The sequence below is a fragment of the Gymnoscopelus microlampas genome (assembly GCF_963454915.1).
Source record: "Gymnoscopelus microlampas genome assembly, chromosome: 9".
NCBI classification, from domain to species: Eukaryota; Metazoa; Chordata; class Actinopteri; order Myctophiformes; family Myctophidae; genus Gymnoscopelus; species Gymnoscopelus microlampas.
In genome coordinates, this window is record NC_139946.1 from 23824652 (window position 1) to 23850226 (window position 25575).

The 25575-nt window shown below is 40.6% G+C and overlaps 3 protein-coding genes across 4 annotated transcripts; 1 reads left to right on the top strand and 2 right to left on the bottom strand.

Annotated features, from left to right (window-relative positions):
- Nucleotides 1-1168: 1168 nt before the first annotated feature.
- On the bottom strand, nt 1169-10117 carry LOC311051884 (fatty-acid amide hydrolase 1-like). Of its 2 annotated transcripts, none has more exons than XM_084066589.1 (15): nt 9720-10117; nt 9164-9277; nt 8573-8713; nt 7855-7988; nt 7448-7654; nt 6481-6521; nt 6263-6387; nt 5322-5447; nt 5105-5202; nt 4661-4760; nt 4400-4443; nt 4254-4293; nt 3873-3981; nt 3364-3509; nt 1169-2213 (listed from the first exon to the last, which is right to left on the bottom strand). In XM_084066589.1, the coding sequence occupies exons 1-15, from the start codon at nt 9924-9926 to the stop codon at nt 2091-2093; spliced, it is 1755 nt and encodes a 584-aa protein (XP_083922715.1). In that variant the 5' UTR covers nt 9927-10117; the 3' UTR covers nt 1169-2090. The 2 variants fall into 2 exon arrangements, with proteins under 2 accessions (XP_083922715.1, XP_083922716.1); XM_084066590.1 differs by having other exon boundaries at nt 9164-9269; nt 9720-9845.
- A 1726-nt stretch (nt 10118-11843) lies between these two features.
- On the bottom strand, nt 11844-15555 carry uqcrh (ubiquinol-cytochrome c reductase hinge protein). The gene is made up of 4 exons (XM_084066971.1): nt 15435-15555; nt 15111-15152; nt 13023-13184; nt 11844-12092 (listed from the first exon to the last, which is right to left on the bottom strand). Exons 1-4 carry the CDS (start codon nt 15477-15479, stop codon nt 12060-12062), a joined length of 282 nt encoding a protein of 93 aa, XP_083923097.1. The 5' UTR covers nt 15480-15555; the 3' UTR covers nt 11844-12059.
- An 862-nt stretch (nt 15556-16417) lies between these two features.
- On the top strand, nt 16418-25145 carry LOC311051465 (cytochrome P450 2J6-like; the record flags this gene model as incomplete). Its single annotated transcript, XM_084066034.1, has 16 exons — nt 16418-16630; nt 17064-17226; nt 17382-17531; nt 17736-17896; nt 18045-18221; nt 18746-18887; nt 19500-19687; nt 19806-19947; nt 20105-20247; nt 21783-21945; nt 22489-22649; nt 23091-23267; nt 23905-24052; nt 24222-24409; nt 24524-24665; nt 24964-25145. 16 exons carry the CDS (start codon nt 16418-16420, stop codon nt 25143-25145), a joined length of 2640 nt encoding a protein of 879 aa, XP_083922160.1.
- Between the last annotated feature and the right edge of the window lie 430 nt (nt 25146-25575).

Sequence of the window (25575 nt, forward strand, 5' to 3'; positions counted from 1 at the left end):
TTTTATTTATTATTATTCATTTTAGAGGTAGTAAAAAGGTCTTCAAATTTCTTAAATGTTCACTTTAGAAATGTGCAGATACCCTGTATACACTTATACTGTATGTTGGTTTGTTTACTATTGAGTGAGAAAACAATGTTGCACATTAAGCGAATCATCTGGGAAACCCCTGGGGGTCCTGACCCACAGTTTGAGAACCACTGATCTAAAGCATCTGCACTATGGCATCAGTCATTTCCAATTTTGGGCAAAGTTTCAATCCAAGCTCCATTGTTTCCAGTATAAAAGTTCCAAAATGGTGTAATAATGAGAAAAAATATTTGATGTGGAAAAAAAGGAGATACTTCCTTGGCAGCTTTGGTGCTGATTGGTTAGGTGGTTTGCGAGATTAGCCGTGGACAAAGAAACACACACAGGGGCGAAAACATACTCTCCCCTTGGGCCTGAATATCTGAGTTCCACACGGCTACATAGCAAAACTGATCAGTGATTCTGTGGATTGGTGGATCTGAGATTATGAATTCACAAAATGTGAAAAATATTTAAGCATTTACTTTGTTGGCCTTCTGGCAGCAGGCAAAAGAAAAATGACGTTGATTGGTCAAGTGGTTCACAAGATTACCAGACACACACACACACACACACACACACACACACACACACACAGAGACTGCTCGGCCTGTACATGCCACACCATGAAAAGAACTCCAAGATTTAAAAAAAGGAGGAGCGTATATCTAGTATCTCCACCAGGCCAGCTGAAACGTTCTTACATTTTTTAAAGAGCTTGCCCCAAAGGTTACAAAAATTGCCCGTATAACATTGTTTGCCATCAGTGTTGTGACAGGTACAACTCAGACAGGCAAGTAGAGGAGATTTTAGAAAAGGGCACCAGGTGGTACTGAGTAAAGGTGAGATAGAAAATAAATATGTTAAAAATGTTAAAAATGTTACCAACGCCATTTGAGATACGATACAAAATGGTGTGCAAATTGTACAACACTTTCTAGATTATACTCACCTGATTCCATTGAACCATAAGGGTCCATTTGGGTCCATATGTACACTCTCAATTAAAAGACAAAAATAACACACATCCTCCATCTTTGGTGCTTAGCCAAACTGCAAAACAGCAGAATCAAGAAGGGGACTCACAACTCACTTTGATAATGCTCACATTTTATTCACAGCAGCATCAGATACACTGTTGCAAACACGACACAAAACAAAACACAAACAAATCAATCAATTAAGACAATCAAAACAAAGTGTGGGAAAACTAAAAAGAAATAAAACACAGGCACAAATATATTTTAGCTCCTACACATGTATTTAAATTGTTAAGGCACAGTAAAAGCACGTCCACCAATGGAGATGCAAACTTTCTCTTCCCATACTGGATGTGCAAGTATAACAGTGTGGATATGATACAATGTATTAGTTTTACGATCATTATTCAATATAATGAAAAATATATTGAATAAGCAAATTCAATATAATCAAATTATGGTTGAATTCATCAAATGTGAGGTGCAGTGCCGACACACCACTTTCGGACTGTATGCCAGTGCAATTTAAGTATTTTTACTCAATTTATTGACTTTTAAATACTTTTACTCACTTAAGTTACATTTATGTACTTAAAGTACGTTTACTCAAATTGTAGATCGGTCATTTTAGTGTGTGTGTGTGTGTGTGTGTGTGTGTGTGTGTGTGTGTGTGTGTGTGTGTTTATGTGGTGCATGTGTTGCATGTTTGAGCTGCAATCAGCTTCAGCTGTTGAGGCCGTGCTCAAACATACGGACGGACGGACCAACGGACACACACACACACACAGTCAAGTGTAGGAGTGGTTGGCACCACTCAATAATGTGTTACTAGAACACCAATCATGCGACCATGTATAAAAAGATTTTCATGGTCTCAAACTGACTACTGTTCTTTTTCACCTTGAAAATGTGCATCTTTTGCTAAATTCTGTGCATTTACAGTGCATTATATGTATTGTTCATTAAAGGTGTCCCTCCCTAATAAACAAATAAATGACAAAAAAAAAAGACTTGGTGGCAGTAAACTTTACCCAACACTGCTCACTCTCTATTCTGTTTGACCAGCTGTTCCACCTCCTTCATAAAGCGCAGGCAGAGCTCATCTTGCCACGGCAGGGCAACACACTGTATGGCTACAGGCAGCCCCTCACCTCCAGTCACCGCCTGCACACAAACACAGGAGTCAGTCAGTCACCCATCATCTTGCAATCACTCTCCAGGCTACAAACTTCACCTCCTGGCCATCATGTTGACTTTCCCCCAGACAGTTTTCAATTTCAATCAAGTTGAATCTGAACATTTTAATACTTAAGGAAAGTCTTGGTATTAACTCTTTAACTGCCAGAGTATATACACAATCTACCCACTTCCCTGCCATAGAATAACATTGCAAAAATAGGTAAAATGTGAATTTTGTCTCCGTTTATTTTTTAACATTGAAGTGAATGGAGCAGAAAATCTTCGCATCGCGTTATCTCCTCCTTCCTTTGTGATAAACAAAAAATTGAAAGAGCAAAAAAATATATATTTTTTCCCCAAAAAAAATCTCGTCCAATCTCGTCGACGGCTGGCTGAGCCATGCGGAGAAAAACGAGAAATCTTGTCAATGGCAGGAAAAGAGTTAAAGAGAAATTGCACCTAATATAGCACAACCTAACTTAACTCATCCACTGCCACTGACGTAATAAACGTAATTATTCCCGTTTACCAACCCTGCCACAGACGTAAAAAACGTAATTATACATTTTTCCAAAAAAAAAAGTTTTTTTTTTTGACCCAATGAAAAATCTCTGGCAGTGGGCAAACGCGGCCAGCAATAAGTCTGGCAGTGAATGAGTTAAGGGCTTCATTCCAAAAGTAACAAACAACACATTTTATTTTTTCTCCCAATGTAGCAATTATGCCAATTCCCATGTTTCCGTGGAGGCCCTGTCACTGCTGACCCCTACTGCTGCCACCACTCACATCTTTTTTACCTGACAGTGAGGAGTTTCACCAGGAGGGTGTAACACATGCAGAGAAACATGCTATCCCTCTCAGCTCTGCCTGATGCTGAGCAGGTACCCCGACCAACCTGTTAGAGTCGCTAGAGCAGCAAAAGAGACCGGCCTAATCACCAGTGAACACAGCCAATTGTGTTCGTTGGAACACCCGGCCAAGCCGGATGCACCATGGAGGATTCAAACCGCTAGTCTCGATGGTGGTGGGCAGGATCTTTACCCCTGCGCCACACGGATGCCCATAAATCAGTTATGACTGTTTCGCTTGTCCTAGAATGTGTTGAACAGATGTGTCCATTTCTTTTCTTTTTTACCTTTCTAAAAAACGTGTCCCAGACGTCCCGAAAATTGCCTGTGTAGCGTTTGAGCTCCTCTTCGTCATCTGCTGTCACTGTGGTGACGGGTACAACACCCACAGGGAAGTTGAGGAGATTGTAGAGAATTGTGTATGAGAGTGCACCTGGTGGTACAGAGTGACAGTCGAGAAGGAAAAGGAATATGTCATAGGCAGCAACAGTAACCAAACTAATCGTTTTAATTGATTATAAAGAATAATAGCTTTAACAAAATAATCGATATTCCAAAATAGCAGCAAGCAACACCGTTGCACAAAATAAGGTTTAAGTGGTTACATCAGACTAATCGATGTATTAAAAAAATCTATTCAACGTTTTTTGCGTCTATTCGTTGATACAATTTATTTCAAACATTATCCAAAAGAAACATGCTTCTCGATTATTTAGAAAAAGTCATCAATATAATAATCGCTAAGAGGATAATGGATAGTTGCAGCCCTATTTGGAGGCAGAATTGTGCAGCGTACAGGTAAGCTTGCCACAGTAGAAGAAGTTAAAGGCTGGGCCCAGCATGGGACACAGCAACACGTCCATCTCACAGCGCCGCCACTCAGCAATAGTCTCATGGATGTAGTCCTGTCCATGAAAACATAGAGGGCTACATTTCAGCATAACTGTTTAACCACTTAAATCTTCTTGACTTAGTAAACTTGACCCGAGTTGGCTCTGTACCTGTACCACTTTTTCCCCAAGTAGCCGATCTACAAGCTCACAACGTGTCGCAATGCGCTGTGAGCTGTAGATCGGCTATTTTTGTCTAATAGTCCCCGCAGAATATGGATGCTGGGGTTCAAGTGGTTAAACACACACACACACAAAAAAAAAAACGTCCTCAAGTTAGTCACTACCTCAACATCAGCATGTTGTTTCCACAGATCTTGAACAGAGCTGTAAGCAGAAGGGGAAAAGGTTAAATGTTAACCAGCTAAGTCATTAGATTTTACACACAAAGATGATGAGCCAATTGTCCAAATCATTTCTAGATTTTCCTCACCTGACTCCACAGATGGCACTTAAGGACTCAGCCATACGAGGATACTAGGAGAGAGACATAACATGAAAAAATACTTCAACAGTCATTATACGCAGAAGAACTACGACATTGTACTTTAACCATCATTCCGAAAAACCATAAAAACTGAGTAGGGTTATATACTGCACAATATATACCACACCTCTTGGTGTCAGTAAAATATGGTTTCTCAGTAGACTCTGAATACTGTATCTACCTCTTGCAGAACAAAGGATCACTCACCACAGGCTTGAGGAGGACGGAGAGGACTTTTTTCACTGATATTGGTAGACTGTATGGTAAAGTCTGTGCGGTAAGGCAGGGGTCCACTGGCCCTTCCTTCCTGAAAAATCAGGATCAATTCGAATGCTAAAAATCACTATTCGTGAATGCCCTAGTGACTTGTAGATTGTATTGGTGTTCAATAATGGAAAGATTTCCCGGGTATGGCAAGCAAACAGGAAGTCGCTCTTCATTAAAAATATGAATGAATCATTTAAATACATTTATGAATCAATACAATAATAGTTAGATTAATCAATAACTTAATAATAGTTGGTAGCAGCTCTGTTTAAAAGATACATCTGGTTTTAAACACTTTTTCCTTGTTCCTTGAAAACAACGTTTTCCTTGTTTGGAGAAAAATACATTTGTGTTAAAACTGTGTAAAAAAAGGTTAAAACTCACAAGTTGCTAAGCAGAGTGGTAGCTCCATCTCCTAGGATACCTTTCACAACCAGTTCATGCATGGCATATCTGATCTTTGGTGGAGAATAGGGCACCAACTAAATAAATACGAAAGAAAAAGAGACAGAAAAAGAGACATACAGGTCATCATGAAAAGCAGGTGAGGTGACTAATTAGCACTATCAGGCTTATGGCAATGCAACTGTGCACGACTTACAGTGTGTCCTGCTCTCTCCAACATAGCTTTCACCTCCCTGAAGGCTCGAGCCATGCTTGGAGATGGCTGCAGGTAGCCATCGTTCTCATAGTAACCAATCCTCAGTGGTTTGGAACTCTGATATACCTACAGACATGGGCAAAAAGCTTCATTTTTATATCCATTGAGGAATGTCAGGGTATTGTGTGAAAGTTAAATTAACACAATAGACAATTCACAACTGAATTCATATTAAAAAAAGGAACACCCACAGTAAATAAAATACAGTACTCATGGAATTAATATAATCTTACAGTTTGGTCATTAGTTGTGTAGCTACATATTTCCTGTCTGATGTTAGACACTGCACAATGAAAGCCTCATGCTGTGTTTACACTAGCGACGTCAAAGGATACAAAACGGCCCAGTGTGGCCAGTCTAGATTGCTGCAGAGTCACTTTGCAGTGTTGCTCAAGCCACGCTTTGTAAAATGAGGGTAGGGTTAAATAGCCCAGGGAAGTGGTTAATGTTTTTCTTCCTTTTATGGAACGGAGCAGGAGAGAGAAGGGGAGTGGAAATGGTGAAACAAAAACATATGATTGACTTCACTGTGTCATTGGAGCTCTGAGAAACGCTAAGACAAGCTAAATTTGTCAAATTGTAACGCAGTATGTGGCTACAAAGTGTTTGGTATCAGTTTGTAGCTTAAATTCTCTGGCTTCCATTGAAACTGACTTGTAGCCTGTTGCTGTGTCTCCACTGAATGCAGCATCAGGGTTAATTTAAATAAATGGACCTGTACGGATTTGGTTCCATTCATACACTCTTCTTTCAAAGTAGAACTGGAGAAACAAAGTTAACTATTAATCGTATTTAGATATAACATGGACATAACCGATGACCTGTATGCCCCCATACTGCTGTAAAACACCTCTGTTAAATTCATAGGACAGTCAACAAACCTGCATGTTAAAAGGAATTGGCGGGACAGTTGGATCCAGGGTAAACATGTGTTCAGACAGCAGTGCCTGCATACACAGAGCCAAGCTGTCCACATCTCTGGCCATGGGCCCAGCAGATGAAAGCACTGAAGCAAAATCAAAGACAGAATTGTTTTAATGGTTGTGTTATGCACTGATTGTATAAGTCATGTGCACTGATGAGGCAATATTCTTCATACCTGACTTTTGTCCCAGGCAGCAGGAGGCCAAGCCTAGTGGACTGACGAGACAAATAAAACACAATCATTTTTTAACGAGTACTGGGAAACAGATCTCAAGTCGCAATTTTAGTGTACAAAGGAACTATATGAAATTACAAAATCTGAACCTGAAGAAAATTCATGATCTTCATCTAAAATGATAACGGTAAGTAATGGTACCATCGTAATTTTAACACGCACAATAACAAACACAGTGGATCAGGGAGCATACCTTTCAGATCTTCATATTATTTCCAAAAAAATGCTTTGTGATTTTATACATTGACAGAATCCACTTTTTTGATGTCCATTTGTGTGTTTCAAAAATAGCTGATACAAGCTCATAGCGCGTCACTTCGTGCTGCGCTATGAGCTTGTAACACGCTATGAGCTTGTAGATCTGCTATTTTTGAAAAATCGTGTACATTTGTTTTAAACCAAAATTTTTGCTTTTGGATATCCCTGGAACAACATATTTTGAGATGGGGGTCCGCAGCCAAATACATATCATTTTGGGAGTCCTTGACATGAAAACGTTTGAGAACCACTGATATAGCAACATGTGTTTTTCGGAGAACGGTTAGGATTTAGAAGACATTTGTAGAATCGGCGTCAGGTCTTAATGGGTTAAGTGTGACTTTGAGGCCTGTTTCACCATGCAATATAAGTCAATGTGAATAATATATTATTGAATCATCCCCTTTTAGTCTACAGAGCAACGGTTGAAGATATCTTGCCAATATTTGGAGTTACATGATGGCAAGGTAATTCCACATCACAAACATATACCAAACTTTTATTGCGCTTTAAAGCCACCAGTGTCAAAGACACATCTCATCTGAAGAAATTGTAAGAGTCAAGTAAATTACTTGTGACATTATTGTGTGTCATCTAGTTATATTTGGACTATGAAGCATACCGCCACTTTAACGACCATGATGCCTACCTCAGCCGCTTAGATGTTGACTTGAATCCACAGATCCCACAGAATGCAGAGGGAATACGAATACTGCCCCCTATGTCAGTGCCTATACCTAGCACAGAACCTCCAGCCCCGATGAGAGACCCCTCCCCACCAGACGATCCTCCGCTGGTCTTCTGAATGTTGTGAGGGTTGAGAGTCTGTCCAAAGATGGGGTTGCTGCAGTCATAACTTTAAATGGGGCAAGGAGAGGGACACGCATATTTAAACTAAATGATATGGGTCATTACTCAGGTGATGTTACACTATTGTGGACACTCTGATGGCTTGATGGCTACACAAAATAATGACATAATCGTGAAAAATACAATAAAAACTCCATGCCTAAAACAAAGACTTAACTGTTAATATCTGATAAATTAGTGAATTACTTTAAAAGGCCTTGAGGTATATTGGTCTTCACAAAGGGAATAGCTCCTTGTTTTTTCAACACTTGAACAATCACACTGTCCTCTGGTGCAGGCTGGCCCAATTTACAGATCACACCACATGAAGAGTCATGGCCCTAGGAGCAAAAGAAACAAGTAAAAAAAGGATGAAACCTCAAATTGGATGAAACATTCACATACACAGCTGTGGAAACATATACTGTAAAATCTTGAGTGTTAATTCAACTCTTGGTGTACAATGGATAAATTAACAGTTGGGATTAACATTTTTACTGTGTAGAGAATGCTGATTTACCTAGTTCTTTCTGAGCACAAGGGATCTTAAGCATTAATAAGTCACCCGGGTGGGTCAGATAAGGGCCAGAGCTTTATTTCAACAGTGAGTAAACACCATAAGGAGGATGCATTCTAACAATGGTCTTAAAGAACAGGTACCAATGTTTATTACACCTCTCTGAAAGAGAAGAGTATCAAAAATAATTAGTGACTGCCTATTAGTGGTGGCATTCTGTCATTAACCTCTGAGCTGGTTTGGTGGTTTGTTAGCTGATCACTGCAAATAAAAGTAATTATATTGAGAAAAGTTGCCATGCTTCATTGAACCCACAGTTGTAATCGACAAACGATAAATCAATTATTATCAAAATTGTGATTGATAAACGTTCAGTAGTTTCAGCCCCACGTTTCTGCACAAATTTACCTTGTATCCAATGTTTTCCTTGATGCTGACAGGGACTCCATAGAGTAGCCCTTCTTTACAGGTGCTCACAGCTTTCAGCTGGTCAAAGCTCTCCAGCAAAACCTCAGTACAGCAGTTCAGCCTGTTGTTTACCTCCAACGCCTGAGGGCACAGGGCAGTTAGTACACACAGGCTTTTCACACCAAGACAAACTTTTATGGAAGGCTCTCAAGACAGATTCAGCAGCCAGACATTGTTTTTTTCTTGTTTTTAACATATGGGTTGAATGGGTGACCCATTATCATATGGTAGTGAATAATACACTGACATAAGGGCCAGATTGACAACGTGTATTGTTTTCCATTGACTTGCAGCAGTAACACTTGAGGTCAAAGTTCTTGTGTAATCCCATACCTTTAAATTGCTTTTGTTTTGTACTCCGAGTGTGGTGGAGTTGAGTAAATCAAATGGAAACGTTTTGGTCTGGAAGTGTACAAATGGAACCAAATGGTCCGTGTGTACACTCTTGAGTTTCATTCATTAACACAGATGACTTAAAAGTGTAGATTGGGGTGAAAGAGATAAAAAAAAGAATCTTGACAACATCTTTACCTTCTCCATGTAGGAGTGCAACACATCACTGGGGCTCAGAGATTCTTCCTTCAGGCGCTTGGTCAACTCCAACAGGGACAGAGAGCGGATGAGAGCGCTGTCTGTCCTGGGATGCTTGGAGACAAGTTAGGCTATTAAGAGCAGTGGTTCTCAAAGTGGGTTCGGGGGACGGTGGACCCCCAGGGGTCCTTGAGGGGGTTTCAAATTTGGTTTATATAGCATCAGATCTGTTTTACCAATGTAACCATGCTTCAGCGATTCAAACATCTCTGATCTACAAGGCCACAATGCCTAGTGATGTGACACATCATGAGCTTGTAGATTTGCTATTTGAAAAAAATTGAATGAAATTTGTTAAAAGCTTGGACTAATGTTGAACATGTTTTATGGGGGTTCTTGACACAAATCTTCTTATTCTTATCTTGGCACAACATATTTTCAGATGTGGGTCTTTGGCCAAATAGCTACATATACAGTATCAATGTTGGGGGTCCTTAACATGAAAATATCAAGCCAAGGACCACTGATTTATCCTGACAAAAACAATGAGCCTCACCTTCTCTCTGTACTGACGGACAGCCTCCTCCGCCTGTCTCACTGTAGCAGCCCTCCGGTTTCTTGCTTTCTGTATCTTATCTGTCGCTCGATTTTGGCAGAAATATCTGATCATAATGAGCAGCGCACCTGTCCCACACGCTGCCGCCGTCACAACGGCTTTCCAGTTTAAAGTCTCCGCTTCAAAAAGTTGGTTTAGCCTTTCCATTGTAAGAAGAACTCTCTTCTATGTCCCAACAGATTAGCTGAAGAGGCTAGCAAGAGCAGTTTGCTTGTTCTTTTTTCTTTACAGATGTCTTCTTCGATCTGTGTGCTTTTCGAACCAGATGATGGACTGAAGTCACTGAACAATTTCGTTCTGCCCGCTACACTGCCTGCTGTGCGTTACAAAGCATTATGGTGACCATGGGGACTATTGTATTGGTACTAGTTACCAGTGTTGCCATGTCAGCTTATTATAAGCGACTTTGGGCTTCTTTTTCTGTAAAGTTGCTTGTAAATATTGGTAGTTGCAGGTTGCGTTTTTGGGCATGTTGCTAAAGTGTAATTACTTACAGGCTTGCTTCCAAATTTAATTATTTAAACCAGTGGTTCTCACATATTTTCATGAAAATGTTTTGTGCCAGGGAGCATTTGTGTCGTTAAAGTTTCAAAGAAAATATTCCACATTTTATTGCAAGAGTTATTGAAAATAGCAGATCTACAAGCGGCGAGTTGTGAGCTTGTAGATCGGCTGGTTTCAAATAGCCGATGCCGGTAGATTTAAACTAAAGCGCTCATGTGGCCTAGTTGCTTCAATTGGGCTTGTTTTCCTAGACCTGGTTGCTTATTTCTCTCACAAAATATGGCAACACTGCTAGTTACCAAGGAGTATGAACAAACTGGAGCAGAAAACTGGAGCCGGAAGTTTGATCGTGAGACTGAGTCCAGTCAGAAACGTATGTGTGCCCTTAGATTCTCAAGAAACAAGTCCCCCCGATGTGTGCACATCGGGGGGACAAAAGTGTGATACGTGTAATATTTTCCTGGGCCGGTTGTTTGACAAAGGTCACTCACTCACGGTCACAGTGGCTTGAACGTGGCGATTAGAGCTTTCCTTCTTTACAGAGCCTTGCTACTTAACAGGAAGTGTAAGCACGGAACGCCCCGCCCCGCCCTGATCAGCTGTTTTTACGAAGCAAGCTTCATATCCATATCTATGTTCATGTCCACATACGTTTTATTTATATAACTAAATAGTTAAGTAACAATCATCAATTAAAACCGCACTGAACTAATGCCTAACTAAACAAAAAAATGCTTTTTAAATCACAACAAACAAACACCGTGTTTGTGTTATTGGTCGGAGCGAGAAGCTGATGTTTCTTCCGTTCTGACATCCGGCATATAATTGACCACAAGGGGACGCACTTGTAGTGCAACAGATGCTGAAAAAATAAACTATTTCACTTTCCACTTTAATGACAATTATTTCATCTCAAATACCGAAGATAAAAGCTAAGAGACAGGATGTGCACCACTATCCTGCCCACAATGTCTAATCTACTGTATGTTATACTCAATCATAGCCAATTCCTGACTGAAATCTACACTCAATCAGGTCTTTACTGTGTATTCTCTAACATGCAGGAGGTTAAAGGTAGGGTTAGTGATATTTTTAGTTAAAAGGTTAACACACTTCTGATAGTAATCATTGCTGTAGTGTTTGTTCAGTAACAGGGGTATCCCCTTCTCTCTAGCTCTTTAATAAACAGAAAATACATTTTCAGGTGGGTTGCCAATCAAGAAAGAGTACCCATTTGTGTTCCAATTTCGTCTGCACATTTCTTTGCATCATCACTTCCAATTTTACTTGTTTAATCTGTATCCTGTGCGAGTTCGCTCTCCTGGTTGGATAAAATAGGTATACCGACCTGAAAATGCATTTTCTGCTTACAAATGAGCTGAAGAGATAGGACAGGTACTGTTACTGAACAAACATTCTTTATCACTGAGTACTATCAGAATATGGAGCTATTCAACACTTATTCTAACAAGAAATGTCACTTGTCATGTATCTGCTGCATGACGACTTAATAGAGCATTACATCCTTATCCCAGCATTTTTTGGTATATGAATTTGAAGAACATTGTCCAGTTTATTTAAATGCTCACACAAACAAATCGTTTTTCAATACTTAATGTACAATTTATTCACATGGACAAATACAGTGTGCACTTGTATCATACACTAGATCCGATCCGCAGCCAGATCTTTCTTAAAACCACATAATTGTCAGATTTCATCACTTGAAGAACAATATATTGAATCAACTGCCATCACTGCAGACCAGTAAGGACTTCATTTGACAGAATGGAAGAGCTTGTCTGACACCTAGAAGGAAAGGTAAAGATAATAAAGTAATATATTAATATCGGTTCTCAAAAAAAATCCACTGGGGTTCAAATCCAACATTATTGATAAAGTTGCAATGCATCAATGTGACATTTTGTGGGGGAAATAATTAATGTAAGCTTAAATCAAAATTATGAAAGATTCTAAAACTCACAGCATAATTTATAGATAGACTTTTGGAAAAGAAATTAATCTGCAAAATCACCTGGATTCATCTACTACTGCTCTGTCATTATTTCTATAGCTCAAAGATGGCAAGTAACCACAGTTGGATTATTTTTCGTTGTCTGTGATAATACTTGGGGTTGATTAAATATTCACAAGAATAAATAATCATGAAAATAAATTGGCCCTACTATTAAGTTTACATAAACAAGTGAAAATAAATGTTCTTATTGTTAAAGAACATTTGTACCAAATAAATTATATTTATTGGAACATCCTTGTGCTCCAGTACTTTCCTCTAATAAGCTTATTTAGTGCAAATCCTTATTGCAATATTATGCTGAAGCAGAGTTGCATCTCTAGTTAAAGAAATAATAAGACCTTGGCAGTTTGAAAGCAAAGGATTCATAAAGGTGAATACTTGGCAGTCACCTGTTCAAAAAAGTGCTACCCCCCCCCCCCCCCCCCTCCTCCTCTTAGTGTAGCATATAAGTGAGAGCTGCCTGCAATCGTCATATGTAAAGCTGTGGAGTTATTTTTAGCTAAAGGAGGGAAAAGGCAAACAGCAAAATACACTATACTGTATGCATTGTGTCTGGAGAGGTGGCAGAATCACTAGCAAAAACGTATTAAAGACCTTAGTAGGAGTATCGTGTCAGTATCAGCTGATACTCGTTGTGATACTGAACATTAAGGCAGATATATACACAGTGGTCCTTGCTATAAGGCAGATATCATACGTACACAGTGGTCCCGAGCATGAAGGAAGTCAAAGAGCTCCTCGGTGCAGTCCTCTGTGGTTGCGGAGCGAGAGCCAACTCTGGTCTCACACTGCTCTAGTTTCTCTTTATAAGTGACACAATGATGCGTCCCTTCACACTTCTGCCTCATTCCTTCAAGAGGATCCTACAACAGGAAGTTACATTTAGCAAAGGTCATTTGATGGATCATTCAACCATTACCAGCAGTGTATTCGCTTAAACTAACTAAAAGGGAACTCTGCCGTGCCGTGAAACGCATTTCACAGGCCGTGGATTTGTTTCCATACGCTACAGCTCGGTTTCAGGTAAGGTTCTCAGAACCTAATTTTGGTCCTGCTCATGAGGTAGCACTAACACTATGGGAATCCAGAACTACGAGATCTATGAGCTCACAACATGTCGCCGATAGATGAGCTATATTTGTTTTTGGATGTAATTATGACCAGTAAGACTCCCTAATCGGGAGATAAGCGACCGTAGGTCACATGTATACAGAAGAGGGCTGTAACGGCGATTGGTTCCTAGTTGTGTGGGCAATGGATAGTTTTGTTTGGTGGTCTATCACCACTTTTGCATCCGTTCTGGAGCACCAGGAGTGGGTGGTCCCCGGGAATGCCCCGTGAGCAGCCCCGTTGGGGTGGTCATTTGGTAATTTGTCCACATGTGCTCATTTTTTACACTTGGGGGTCCCCGAGGCAGCTGGGGGTCCCTGGAGCTCCGGGGGTCCTTGGAGGGTGTAGTTTGGCAGGTAAGGAGTGTGTGTGCAAAATGTGGCATGGATCGGGGCAATGGGTGCGGAGATATGAGCAGGGCAAAAGTGTGACGTGTGTGACGGAGTGACGGAGTGACGGACGGACACCTGGAGCAGCTTTCTGTAGTAAGTGCGACCTACGGTCGCAATAACCGGTTGGCACCAATACCTAGTACTCAATACCATTTTATTTTTTTCACTCGGCCCGCTGGTGCAGAGAGTTCCGAGAACACTCGGCCCGGCAAGGCGAAACACTCGGCCCTCTTGGTGAGAACAGACTACAGTCCCTATTATTAAGTTGGGAACTACTTAGGAACTACTTAGGCAAAAAAGAAAAAAAGACAGGCACGTCATCTGAAGCAGACTTGAGCCACTAGAGGCACCACCAAGCGAGCCGTTAGGCGAGAGTCGCCAGGGCGAACGTTGCAAAGTCTGCTTCAGATGACTCAGCGCTGTTACAAGTTACGTCCCGAAAGGGACAGATTCGTAAATCATCGCCCTGTTAGTCTCAGTACCCCCGAGACGTCATACGCTTGCCGTCCTGGGAGTGTGAATGCGTTGTTCCCGGGGACGAGTAGGTTCTGGTACCAAGAAATACCTGGTGCCTACTGTTCCGAGTAGGTGCCGAGTAGGTATTGGTACCGAATACAAGAACGCTCGCCCCAAAACACTCGCCCTGGGTCAAATCCGGCGACCTCGGAATGGTCGGACCCACGTATTTTCTGGCGACCAAAGTCCAAAGTGTAGTCTATTCACACCAAGCGGGCTGAGTGGTCCGCCTCACTGGGGGCAAGCGTTCTGCGCCAAGCGAGGCAAGTGGTTCTGCACAAAAAATGGGGGCAAGTGGGTTTTGGGGCAAGCGTTCTGGTTACCTTGGTGCCGACCATTCTTGTATTCCTAATTATAACGGAAACAAACAAAAACATCACATAACTTAACAGGTTCTGAAAAGTTTCAGCCAGGTTATGGAAGGTTCCCTTTGTAGTCGAACATTTGCAATATGATTGTATGGACAAACACGCATAAATTGACCCAATGACATTGACCTACAGTACTATACACACACAGTACAATGCTCTGAGCTCTGGCTCCCATCTGATCCTGGCCTAGCACCAGGGGGACCCCTATACTGCTGGCTTTGCCAGGACGTTCACTCACTGCATTCATTCATAAAGTTAATTATATTTGTCTAATCGAGTACTAAGAACTGAACACCTTGTGATTCAAATCAACTTTGCTGTAAGATAGTAAACTGGCAGTAAAAGGGGTTCCTAATGTGTCGGGAACATATTTTTATTTGTAAATAGTTTATGAACATACCACCATGTCTGCTTCTTCCTCCTCCTCCTCCTCTTCCTCCTCCTGAAAATATAAATTCGCAATCTTAAACCTACAAGATTCAAGACCACGATTATCTCACATTAAACTAAACCAAGTAGTTTGTGAAAGGAGTAAACAGAAGCACACCACAATAGCAAAGCAATATGCTTACTAACGGATGTAGCATAGGTTAGCTACTGTAGCTAATGTTGCCTAGCTAACATTAGCTAGTTGTGTGTTGTTAATGTCTATGGGTCATCTAGTCCATCTATGAAGTGCATCGTTAACTTAAACCCTGGCTCAGTATATAGACAGGCGTCTTACATCTTCAGGCTCTCCGTTCAGGATCATCTTGTCTTCGAACCCCATGATTTTGATGCTCTTGTCCTTAGGTGACCTGCTGTCAACACTGCTCAGTCTACAGAGGACGCTTCTGTCAGCTGTGGGTCAACAACTTCCTTTTCCACAGCCGGAGACATCTGTGATTGGCTAGTCTGCTGCAAGGTTGCTAAGCAACAGCTGACGCGGTGTGGACGACAGCAAGCCTTCTATTGCACTGTTTCCCAAACAGTGGTTAGGGACCCACGTGTGGGTCGCGGACACATTATAATGGGTCGCGAGTAAATATCCCCTTTTTAAATTTCCTACATTTTGTTTTTAATTATAATCCCCCCGAATCTATAATTGTCATGAATTAAAAACAAATTCAGATATGTTTTTAAAATGCCAAAAATCAAAGAAATTCCTTAAATTGTAGTGAAAATAGCTGCTCCACAAGCTCACAACGTGTCGTAATGTGACGTTTTGTGAGCTTGTAGATCTGCTATTTTCACTAGTTTGGGTCACCGGGAGACATCACATTTTTGGGTCTCGAGCTAAAAAGTTTGGGAACCAATATTTCCTTATGTGAAACTATACTGCCATCGTGTGTTTGGAATCTGTAATAAGTTGAGAGTATACAACTTGATTTGCTTTTCCTTCTTAAATTTTCTTTTCAATGTCCCAAATATATTACATGCTTTACAAACTGATTAATCTTTAATCTGAACTTTTCACCCTGGGAAATATTATATCACCTATCATTAAATGTAATTGTCTTTAGGCTGAAGGGCAAATCAACAACCTATGATTTTCGTGAATAAAGAGATCAAGGTCCAGGATAAATAACCTAGTGTTTGATTTGCCGTGGATTGTGCCAGCAGCAAAACATCAAGCTTGCCTTCCTCTCATGCTGAAGGACAAAAAAACATAGTTGTTGGTTGTTGTTTTTACATTTAAATTGGGCAGAGGAGCTTGTGTTTATGAACATGGGTTCTGACTCTCTTGCACCTGGGACATCATCTTTGTGGCACTGGTGGGATATTCAGAGTATCCTCCTCTTCACTGTGTCCTTCTTAATATTTGCAGACTACTTCAAGAACCGTCGGGCAAGCAGCTTCCCCCCTGGACCCAGGGCACTGCCTTTTGTGGGCAACATATTTACTGTTGATTTTAACAGGATACATTTGAGTCTGACTCAGGTGGGACATGTTTTTGAGTACAACTGAGCCACAGCCACCATACTGTGTAATGATGGGGTTATTGAGCTACTTACTTAAATGTATGCTTGTATTATGCTTGTATTTCACAACGTAATGTTTACATGCTTCACTTGTCTTAAACCCTTTCTGCCTCTCCATATTTATCATCATTACCATTAAGTTTAATGGCCTGTGGGCTGTGGCCATTTTAAACCTTTATGTTGTTTTTCTTATGTTTTACTACATTTATTACCTTGTGTGTGCTCTGCTAATGAGAGCAGATGTGGTTTAAAATTTTCCTCCGGGGATTAATAATTAATACATTTCTATTCTATTAGCCCGTCAAAGCAGTTATAGAAATGGATACAACAGATTACAAAACAAAAAATTAAGAATAAATGTACAAAATGTATTGCTGCTTTTCTCTTTCCAGTTGTCAGAAACATATGGGGATGTGTACAGTGTGAGAATGGGTCAGACATGGATGGTGGTCCTGAATGGGTTTAAGATCCTGAAAGAGGCTCTGGTAACCCATGGAGACAGCATGGCAGATCGACCAATACTTCCCCTCCAGGACGACATAGCCCACAGTCGAGGTAAGTGAGAACAGCACGCTCATCAATCAAGCACATGGTGAATGCATAATGAATGGGTGCATGGTTGTTACATGGATCTGTCCTAAATTATTCAGACCTATCGTTTTATCAAATTCTCTCAGGAACTGGTTTATTCTGTTAATTGATGTCCTCAGGTATAGTTGCCACTAATGGACACATGTGGAAGCAGCAGAGGCGTTTTGCTCTTTCCACGCTCAAATACTTTGGAGTTGGTAAGAAGTCCCTGGAACCAGCCATCTTGGAAGAGTTTACACATTTAGCCAAAGAATATTCTGACCAAAAAGGTAAATACTATCAAAAGACTTCTTTCATGGGAGATGGTGTACAAGTTGCCAAAACTTACTTGACACTGCAAATATAAATATGGATGTGTGCAATTGGCACAGTTGAACAGGTATACATGAATGAATGGACAAATTAATGAATTAATGGATGAATTAATGGATGAATTAATTAATGAATTAATTAATAAATGAATAATTGTTTAGGTAATCCATTCAAGCCTCACTTCATCATCCACAATGCTGTCTCCAACATCATCTGCTCCCTGGTGTTTGGTCATCGCTTTGACTACAGAAATGAGAGGTTCATGAAACTGATGGAGAAATTTGACCGTGTGTTACAGATCGAGGGTTCCATATGGGCACAGGTAGGCGCTGTATTCAAACTCACTGCGCTATCTTTTATATTACAGAAATTCGGCTTGAGGCACAAGACGCAACGTTTCTAACTGTATACATTTTCAGTGGAAAAAAAGGGGCACACAGACTAAATGTAAATGTTACTCAATCATACAGCTTTACAACTCTTTTCCCATGCTGATGAGACGTTTACCAGGACCGCATCAGACAGTCAAACACATCTGGGATGAAGCAATGGAGCTAATGAGAGAAGAGATTAAAGAGCACAAGAAGGACTGGGACCCCACAGAACCCAGAGACTACATCGACTGCTACCTGACTGAGATTCAAACGGTGACTGAAAGCTTCAAATAAGGTCGTAATGAAAAAGTTATGCAAAAGTTTGCAAACAGTCTACCATTGCTTTATGAGTATGTGCTCCATTCACACATGTTTGTGTTGGTGTACAGTACACAATCAATATCTAGGACAGTTGCGTGACATGCTGTAGGTAGGTTAAGGGTAAAGGTTACAAAGTGCATTTCTGGTATGTATGTCCTCTCTTTGAACTCATAGCCTTACCTAATATACCCTGTCCCTGATAACCTGGAGCCCTCTAAGATAAAAGATATGTAACCATGTTGTGAAAGCAAATTAGCTAGAATTATCATCAACATTTTCCATTTATTACTTCCACCAAGGATGTTATGTTTTCAACCCCATCTTTTTGTCTTTGACTAACATGCAACAAAAAAAGTAACAATGAAGCGATGCAATGCGTTGTGATCTTGTACATTTTAGATTTACATTTGAGATTTTAGAAAACTTTTGAATATAGGGCTTAAATGGTTAATATTGCATTTATTTGTCATTCTTAGAATAAGGGGGATGCAGAGACAACCTTTAATGAGGACAACCTGGTTATATGTACCCTGGATCTGTTTTTGGCTGGCTCTGAGACCACTACCACCACCCTGCGCTGGGGGCTCCTCTATATGACCAAGTACCCTGAAGCTCAGGGTAAGATCAACAGGCTAATATTGACACGTTTGTGTGGCAGGTTGTGCACAGCACTGCCATTATTACTGCAGGAAAGAACTAGTCTCTTCAGTTCCTTTTTTAAATTAAAGCCGAATCTTTGCTGCATATTTAAATCAGATAGACAGGTGTTGCTTGATTGCCACTGTTTTTCACTGGGAATAGTTTAAAAGTAATAAACATGGGGGCTCAGCTAGTTAGTGCACGGACCATATGCTCCTTGTGAGTTGTGAGGACAAGAGTACCTTCACATCTTGCATGTCTCCCCTTTCTATGCTGTAGGTTTCCTGTATATCTACATTTTCCTATCCAAATAAGCATAAAAGGTTTAAAATGATCTTTAAAAAATAACTACTATTATGACTCATATCACTCAAGTTAATGACAGGACAAAACTATTACTAAAAATATTATTAAAAAGATTGCTTAAAATACTGAAAAAGGTTTCACCACACAGACAGAAATGTTTTTCAGTTGAAATATACCTAAAAGTCACTTAAAGTTAGATAATTTGCCTAAACAGTTGCTTCCTTTGCTGTCCTGTTCAGCAAAATGTATACTTCATTACTCCAACCATCCTCCCCTGTCCAACAGAAAAGGTCCAGGCTGAGATTGACAGAGTGATTGGACAGTCCAGACAGCCATCCATGGCAGACCGAGCCAATTTGCCTTATACTGACGCTGTCATCCATGAAATCCAGAGAATGGGAAATATAGTTCCTCTCAGTCTACCTCATATGACTACTAGGGATGTACAACTCGGAGGTTACACTGTCCCGAAGGTCATTCTCAATGTTAATGTAAAAAGCAAAAGTCGACAAAAGCTCTCGTAACATTTATACATGATACAATATAGTATGTGTGTTTTTGAATGATTTTTTATTGTAATCTAATCAACAGGGTGTGATAGTAATTCCCAATCTGACTTCCGTGTTGTTTGACAAGAACGAGTGGGAAACACCAATGACCTTTAACCCTGGACGCTTTCTGAATGAGGAGGGAAAGTTTGTGAGACGTGCTGCATTTCTTCCTTTCTCTGCTGGTAAGAATGTTGAGCGATTGATTCCTAAAGCGTGAGCTATACTCACTGTAGTAGAAAATAGCAGATCTACATCTACAAGCTGTCAATGCGCTACTGTGTTATATTGTATGTCAGCAGCACACCTAATAGGACAGCTGATTATGTTATTCTCTTCTAGGTAAGCGGGTATGTCCTGGGGAGAACCTGGCCAGGATGGAGCTCTTTCTCTTCTTCACTTCCCTCATACAGAGGTTCTCCTTCTCCATGCCTGCTGGTGTGAAACCTGTGCTAGACTATCTCTGTGGGCTCACCCTGGCACCGGTCTCTTATGAAATCTGTGCCACTCCGCGTTAACAGAGATTATGTGCAATGACAAGTCCTTCAATAGACAACAATAAACATTTCCTGTAACCAATGGTGATTGGTGACTGTGTTCTTTGGCACCCTTCTAAATCTCATATGCTATCAATGGGACCTTAAATGCATCTTATATTGTAATATTATTATTACATTAATAAATAGCATTATTATTTCTTGACTTGATTTCCGAGTGTGTGTGTGTGTGTGTGTGTGTGTGTGTGTGTGTGTGTGTCCATCCGTCCGTCCGTCTGTGAGCAGCTTATCTCCTGCACCGCTGGACAGATCGCCGTGAAACTTTGCACGCACACTCCTTGGAGGCCATGAAGTAAAAACCTCTGCCCCAAATCTCTCACAATGGCCTGCGGAACCAGGAGGCCGATTTTTGCTAAACCCATTTTTTAGTAATTCTTCTACATATTTTGTGAAAACATCACGCACATTGTTACACATTATTTCTATGTGATTAAGACATATCTCTCAGATTTTTCATATTCCATCCTGATTGGCTAAGTTTGGCTTCCAAAGTTTGCAGGAGTGGCTCATCTTGAACCAAATGCCTCAAATCATGAACGCAGCATCCGATTGCCATGAAACATTACTGGCCCACAATAACCTACCTGCCCTGGCGGAGACCTGTGCTCCGAGGAGCACATTTTTCTTGTTTATTGTGATCATGTTACATTTTAGAAACCGAGCACAATTCTCAAACACAAATATTTTGCTCTATCCTCTATTAGCCTTGTGCATTAGAGTCAAACATTTTGTTTATGCCTAACCATTAACCACATAGTCTACATGCCCATATAATAGGCTACTGACAAATTTCAAATATCAGGTATAATGCCAAATTTAGCATGTCAAGGGAATTAAAAATACTAGTAACTACTAATTCTCAAATAGTAACCTATTCTGAATGTGTTATTCAAGCACATTGAGAGCTACAGTATGAGGACAGGTCGAAGCTCAGTCACAGCCCAATTGTATTGGTCTGTTGCAGTTCAGATATGCATATAAGGGCAGAGGAGTGTACTTAACTTTACCTTAGTAGAAAAGTTAATCTCTCCAGTAAACACGGATACACAACTACGTTTAAACTACATGGTCAAAGTGAAAATATGGCTGGACTGTCTCTGTGGTCCTGGTTGGATATCCAGGGATTACTTATCATTTCTGCAGTGGTTTTATTATTTGCAGACTACATCAAGAACCGTCGACCGAACAATTTCCCCCCTGGACCACTGGCAATGCCATTCGTGGGGAATATGTTCTCTGTTGACTTCAATAAGGCCCATGAAAACTTGACACAGGTAAGCTTACTTCTACAAAATGTTCTGTTTATAAAAAATAGGGTCGCACATAAAGATTTGAAGAAGTCTCAGGCGATGTTGGCTATAGGCATTCCAAATTCAATAACAGAACAATCAAGCAACAGGTTAATGCATTAAGACATTATTTAATCAATAGTTATGTCTAAAAGTCTATTCGTCTGCTTGCAGTTGTCAGAGAAGTATGGAGACGTGTACAGCCTGAGAATGGGCCCCACATGGATGGTAGTGGTGAATAGACTAAAGACCTTGAAAGAAGCTCTGGTGACCCAGGGAGACAGTCTGGCAGACCGACCAATGATGCCCCTCTCAGATGAGTGTTCCCCTAATCAAGGTAGATTTCTTACTCACCGTGTGGAGTCTAGAGCAGTCAGTGGTTGGGGGTCCAGGGACCCCCAGAGGTCCTTGAAGGGGTTCCAAGGGGTACCCGGAAAAACGAGTATTGCATCATTATCAGTTTAAAGACAACAAATCTGAATATGTATTATTATTTATTAATTCTGTTTTTTAACAGGCATCTTAATTACCAATGGACACATGTGGAAGCAACAAAGGCGCTTTGCACTATTCACTCTCAAATACCTTGGAGTTGGCAAGAAATCCTTGGAATCTGCTATTGTGGATGAAAATATATATCTGTCCAACGAAATTGCTGATTATAAAGGTAAAACGTGTGTGCAAAAATAATTTGCGTTTACAATATGAGGATGCCTCCTGTAGGCTACAAGGCATTACCTGTACATGAATTTTGAGTTTTGGGGATATACAAAAACATTGTGAAAAATATTTTTGAAAAATGACTGTATGTTAAATATTAAGAGTATGACATTTGGAATGGAACCCAAAACAGCTTACGATTGCTTGTCTAACTGTCCAGGACGGCCCTTTAATCCCCACATGCTCATCAACAATGCTGTTTCCAACATCATCTGCTCCCTGGTTTTTGGTCATCGCTTTGACTACGATGATGAGAAGTTTGTGAACCTGTTAAAGTGGCTGGACCAAGCTATGCAGATTGAAGGCTCCATTTGGGCAGAGGTACTGTACTGCAAAGTCATTCATGAATCATGTTTCTTTCTTCTTCTTTTGTGTAATACAGCCATTCAATATTATAGGAAATGAGACATTTATGCATTGCTTCTGATGTTATACATTGTGCTGTTTAGAATAAGCACCTATACTATATATATAGAATCCTGACTTGGATATCAGAGGGTAAAAATGGTTGAGACAATAGGTAGGCTATGTCACACTGGGGTTATGAAGTATCATTTCATTAAAATTAGGCCCATGATTCCTCCAAATGGCTCATCAGTGAATTATGATGCACCAGAACCTCCCTCTTCTATACTGGCTATCAAACATATTCTCGTCCACACAACACTGACACTGACCGTACCACTTTACATACTGTAGGATTGCAACCTATAGCCTACATCTTTCCTAACAAACAAGTTCACAATTATCTTATCTGTGCAGATGTACAACTCATATCCTAAGCTGATGAAGTGTGTTCCAGGCCCACACCACACGGTCCAGACAATTTATAGGCACATGATGGAATTCATGAGAAGTGAGCTGGAAAAGCATAAGGAGGACTGGGACCCCTCAGATCCCAGAGACTACACCGATTGCTACCTAACTGAGATTCAGAAGGTAGGTACTGTAGGACAATTGTTCTTTCCTCAGTGCATAGAAAAGCACCCTCCATTTGATGACGTCGCCACTTTCCTCCTTCGTTCTCCCAACACTTCTATTGCATTTTATACATTTGCCTGATGCTCTTATCCAGAGTAGGTTGCAATGAGTGCAACAGTAGAATAAGCTTGAATTGTTAGATCAACAAAGCATCCGGAGGTGCGGAGTTCAAGGGTCAGAGCCTCAGTGTAATGAAACTGTAGACAGGAAGAAATCTGATATGACAACAAACAGCGAGGACATTTACCGGTATGTACGAATGCATGTTTACTATTTAGAAATGTGATTCACTGGAGGACTAAAAGGATCATATTAAGTAAATCTGTAGTTTTATGCAGATCTGTTGAAATGCAACGATGATTCGGTTATGCTTTACTGTCCACACAACTCATGCAATTGTCAAGGCTAAATAATCAGACTAAAAGGTTGACTACATAGTTACTGTAAAGTAGGCTACCTTTTGATTTGCTCAGAATGCTTCTTGTCTAATTGTGATTATACATGTTACTATTGTGAGAGCAGTCATTAATGTAACATGACAACATTCTGCATCATGCAGTGTGCAAGTTAAAATATATATTTGTTCCTCTATCAGAGTAAAGGTGATGCTGATGCTGAGGCCACCTTTTATGAGAATAACCTGGTGACTTGTACACTGGATTTGTTTGTGGCTGGGTCTGAGACCACCTCCACCACCCTGCGCTGGGGTCTCCTCTACATGACCATGTACCCCAAAATTCAGGGTAAGGGGAACATCCACAAATCAATCCAGGTTGCATCAGAAATATGGTCAAAGAAAGCCATGTGAAAGTTGTTGCTTGTGGAAATTGTTATGCACAGTACTTATTCAGTGAAACCAATCTAGTTTTTTGTCTGTTCTTGTGTGCCTTCCTTTATTGAGCTGTTCCACAGAAAAGGTCCAGGCTGAGATTGACAGCGTGATTGGACAGTCCAGGCAGCCATCCGTGGCAGACAGAGCCAACATGCCCTATACTGACGCTGTCATCCATGAGATCCAGAGAATGGGAAACATAGTTCCTCTCAGTCTACCTCATATGACTACTAGGGATGTACAACTGGGAGGTTACACTGTCCCAAAGGTAATTCCTTAATGAACATTAATTCCAGAACTTTTATAATAATATTTGTACATCATGTATCATGCACTGTGCGCTAAGTAAGTGAATTACTTTTGACTGTAATGTGACCAACAGGGTGTCAAAATAATTCCAAATTTGTCCTCGGCGTTGTTTGACAAAAACGAGTGGGAGACGCCCTCGACTTTTAACCCTGGACACTTTCTAAATGAAGAGGGCAAGTTTGTGAAACATGCTTCCTTCATCCCTTTTTCAGCTGGTAAGAGACTGGGGGAAAGGCAGTTTACCCACACTTTAAAGGAATCATCTCACAAGCGTTTGTGTGTGCACATCTGTATCATAATAGGGACAAATGTAGATATAGATGTAGATACCAAAATGTATTACAACCACCGATATTACAAAGAATTGCATTGATCTATTGTAGTGCAGTATACAGTAGTACAGGATTATGCAACCTATGTACATAGTATAAGAGTTAGTTATTAGTTTATTATTTATCATTCATTTTTTATTTCATCGAACATAATGAAAACGATGGACAAATTCTCTTCCAGGTAAGCGAGTATGTCTCGGTGAGAACCTGGCCAGGATGGAGCTCTTTCTCTTTTTCGTATCCCTCATGCAGAAGTTCTCCTTCTCCATGCCTGCTGGTGTGAAACCTGTGCTTGACTATCGCTTTGGGCTCACCCTGGCACCGGTTTCTTATGAAATCTGTGCTACTGAGCGTCAAGCGTGATTCAAGTTTATGGTCTGCTTGGTGGACAATTGTTTTTACCATCAACCACCAGGGACGTGCACAGATAGACTCTAGGTGGTGCAAGAGCACCTGCCCTTTGCCCTCTTGACCAGAAGTGCCCTTTTGAAAAAAAGGGGAAAAGGTGTGTTTTTTTCCAGTTTACAGCAGGGGTCTTCAACAGGGGGTCCGGGACCCCTAGGGTGTCCTCAGAGTTACTACAGGGGGTCCGCCAAATATTTATGTGATATGATTTTTCTTTTTACCATAACCACTCGAAACCTAGCATCCCTTTTCTGAGGAGAACTTTAGCCAAAAATAGCAGATCTACAAGCCCACAACGCCTCGCAGCGCGAGGCGTTGTGGGCTTGTAGATCGGCTATTTTTGGCAAAGAGGTATAGGTGTAGAGGGAAAAAAGAGCAGACCAAGTAA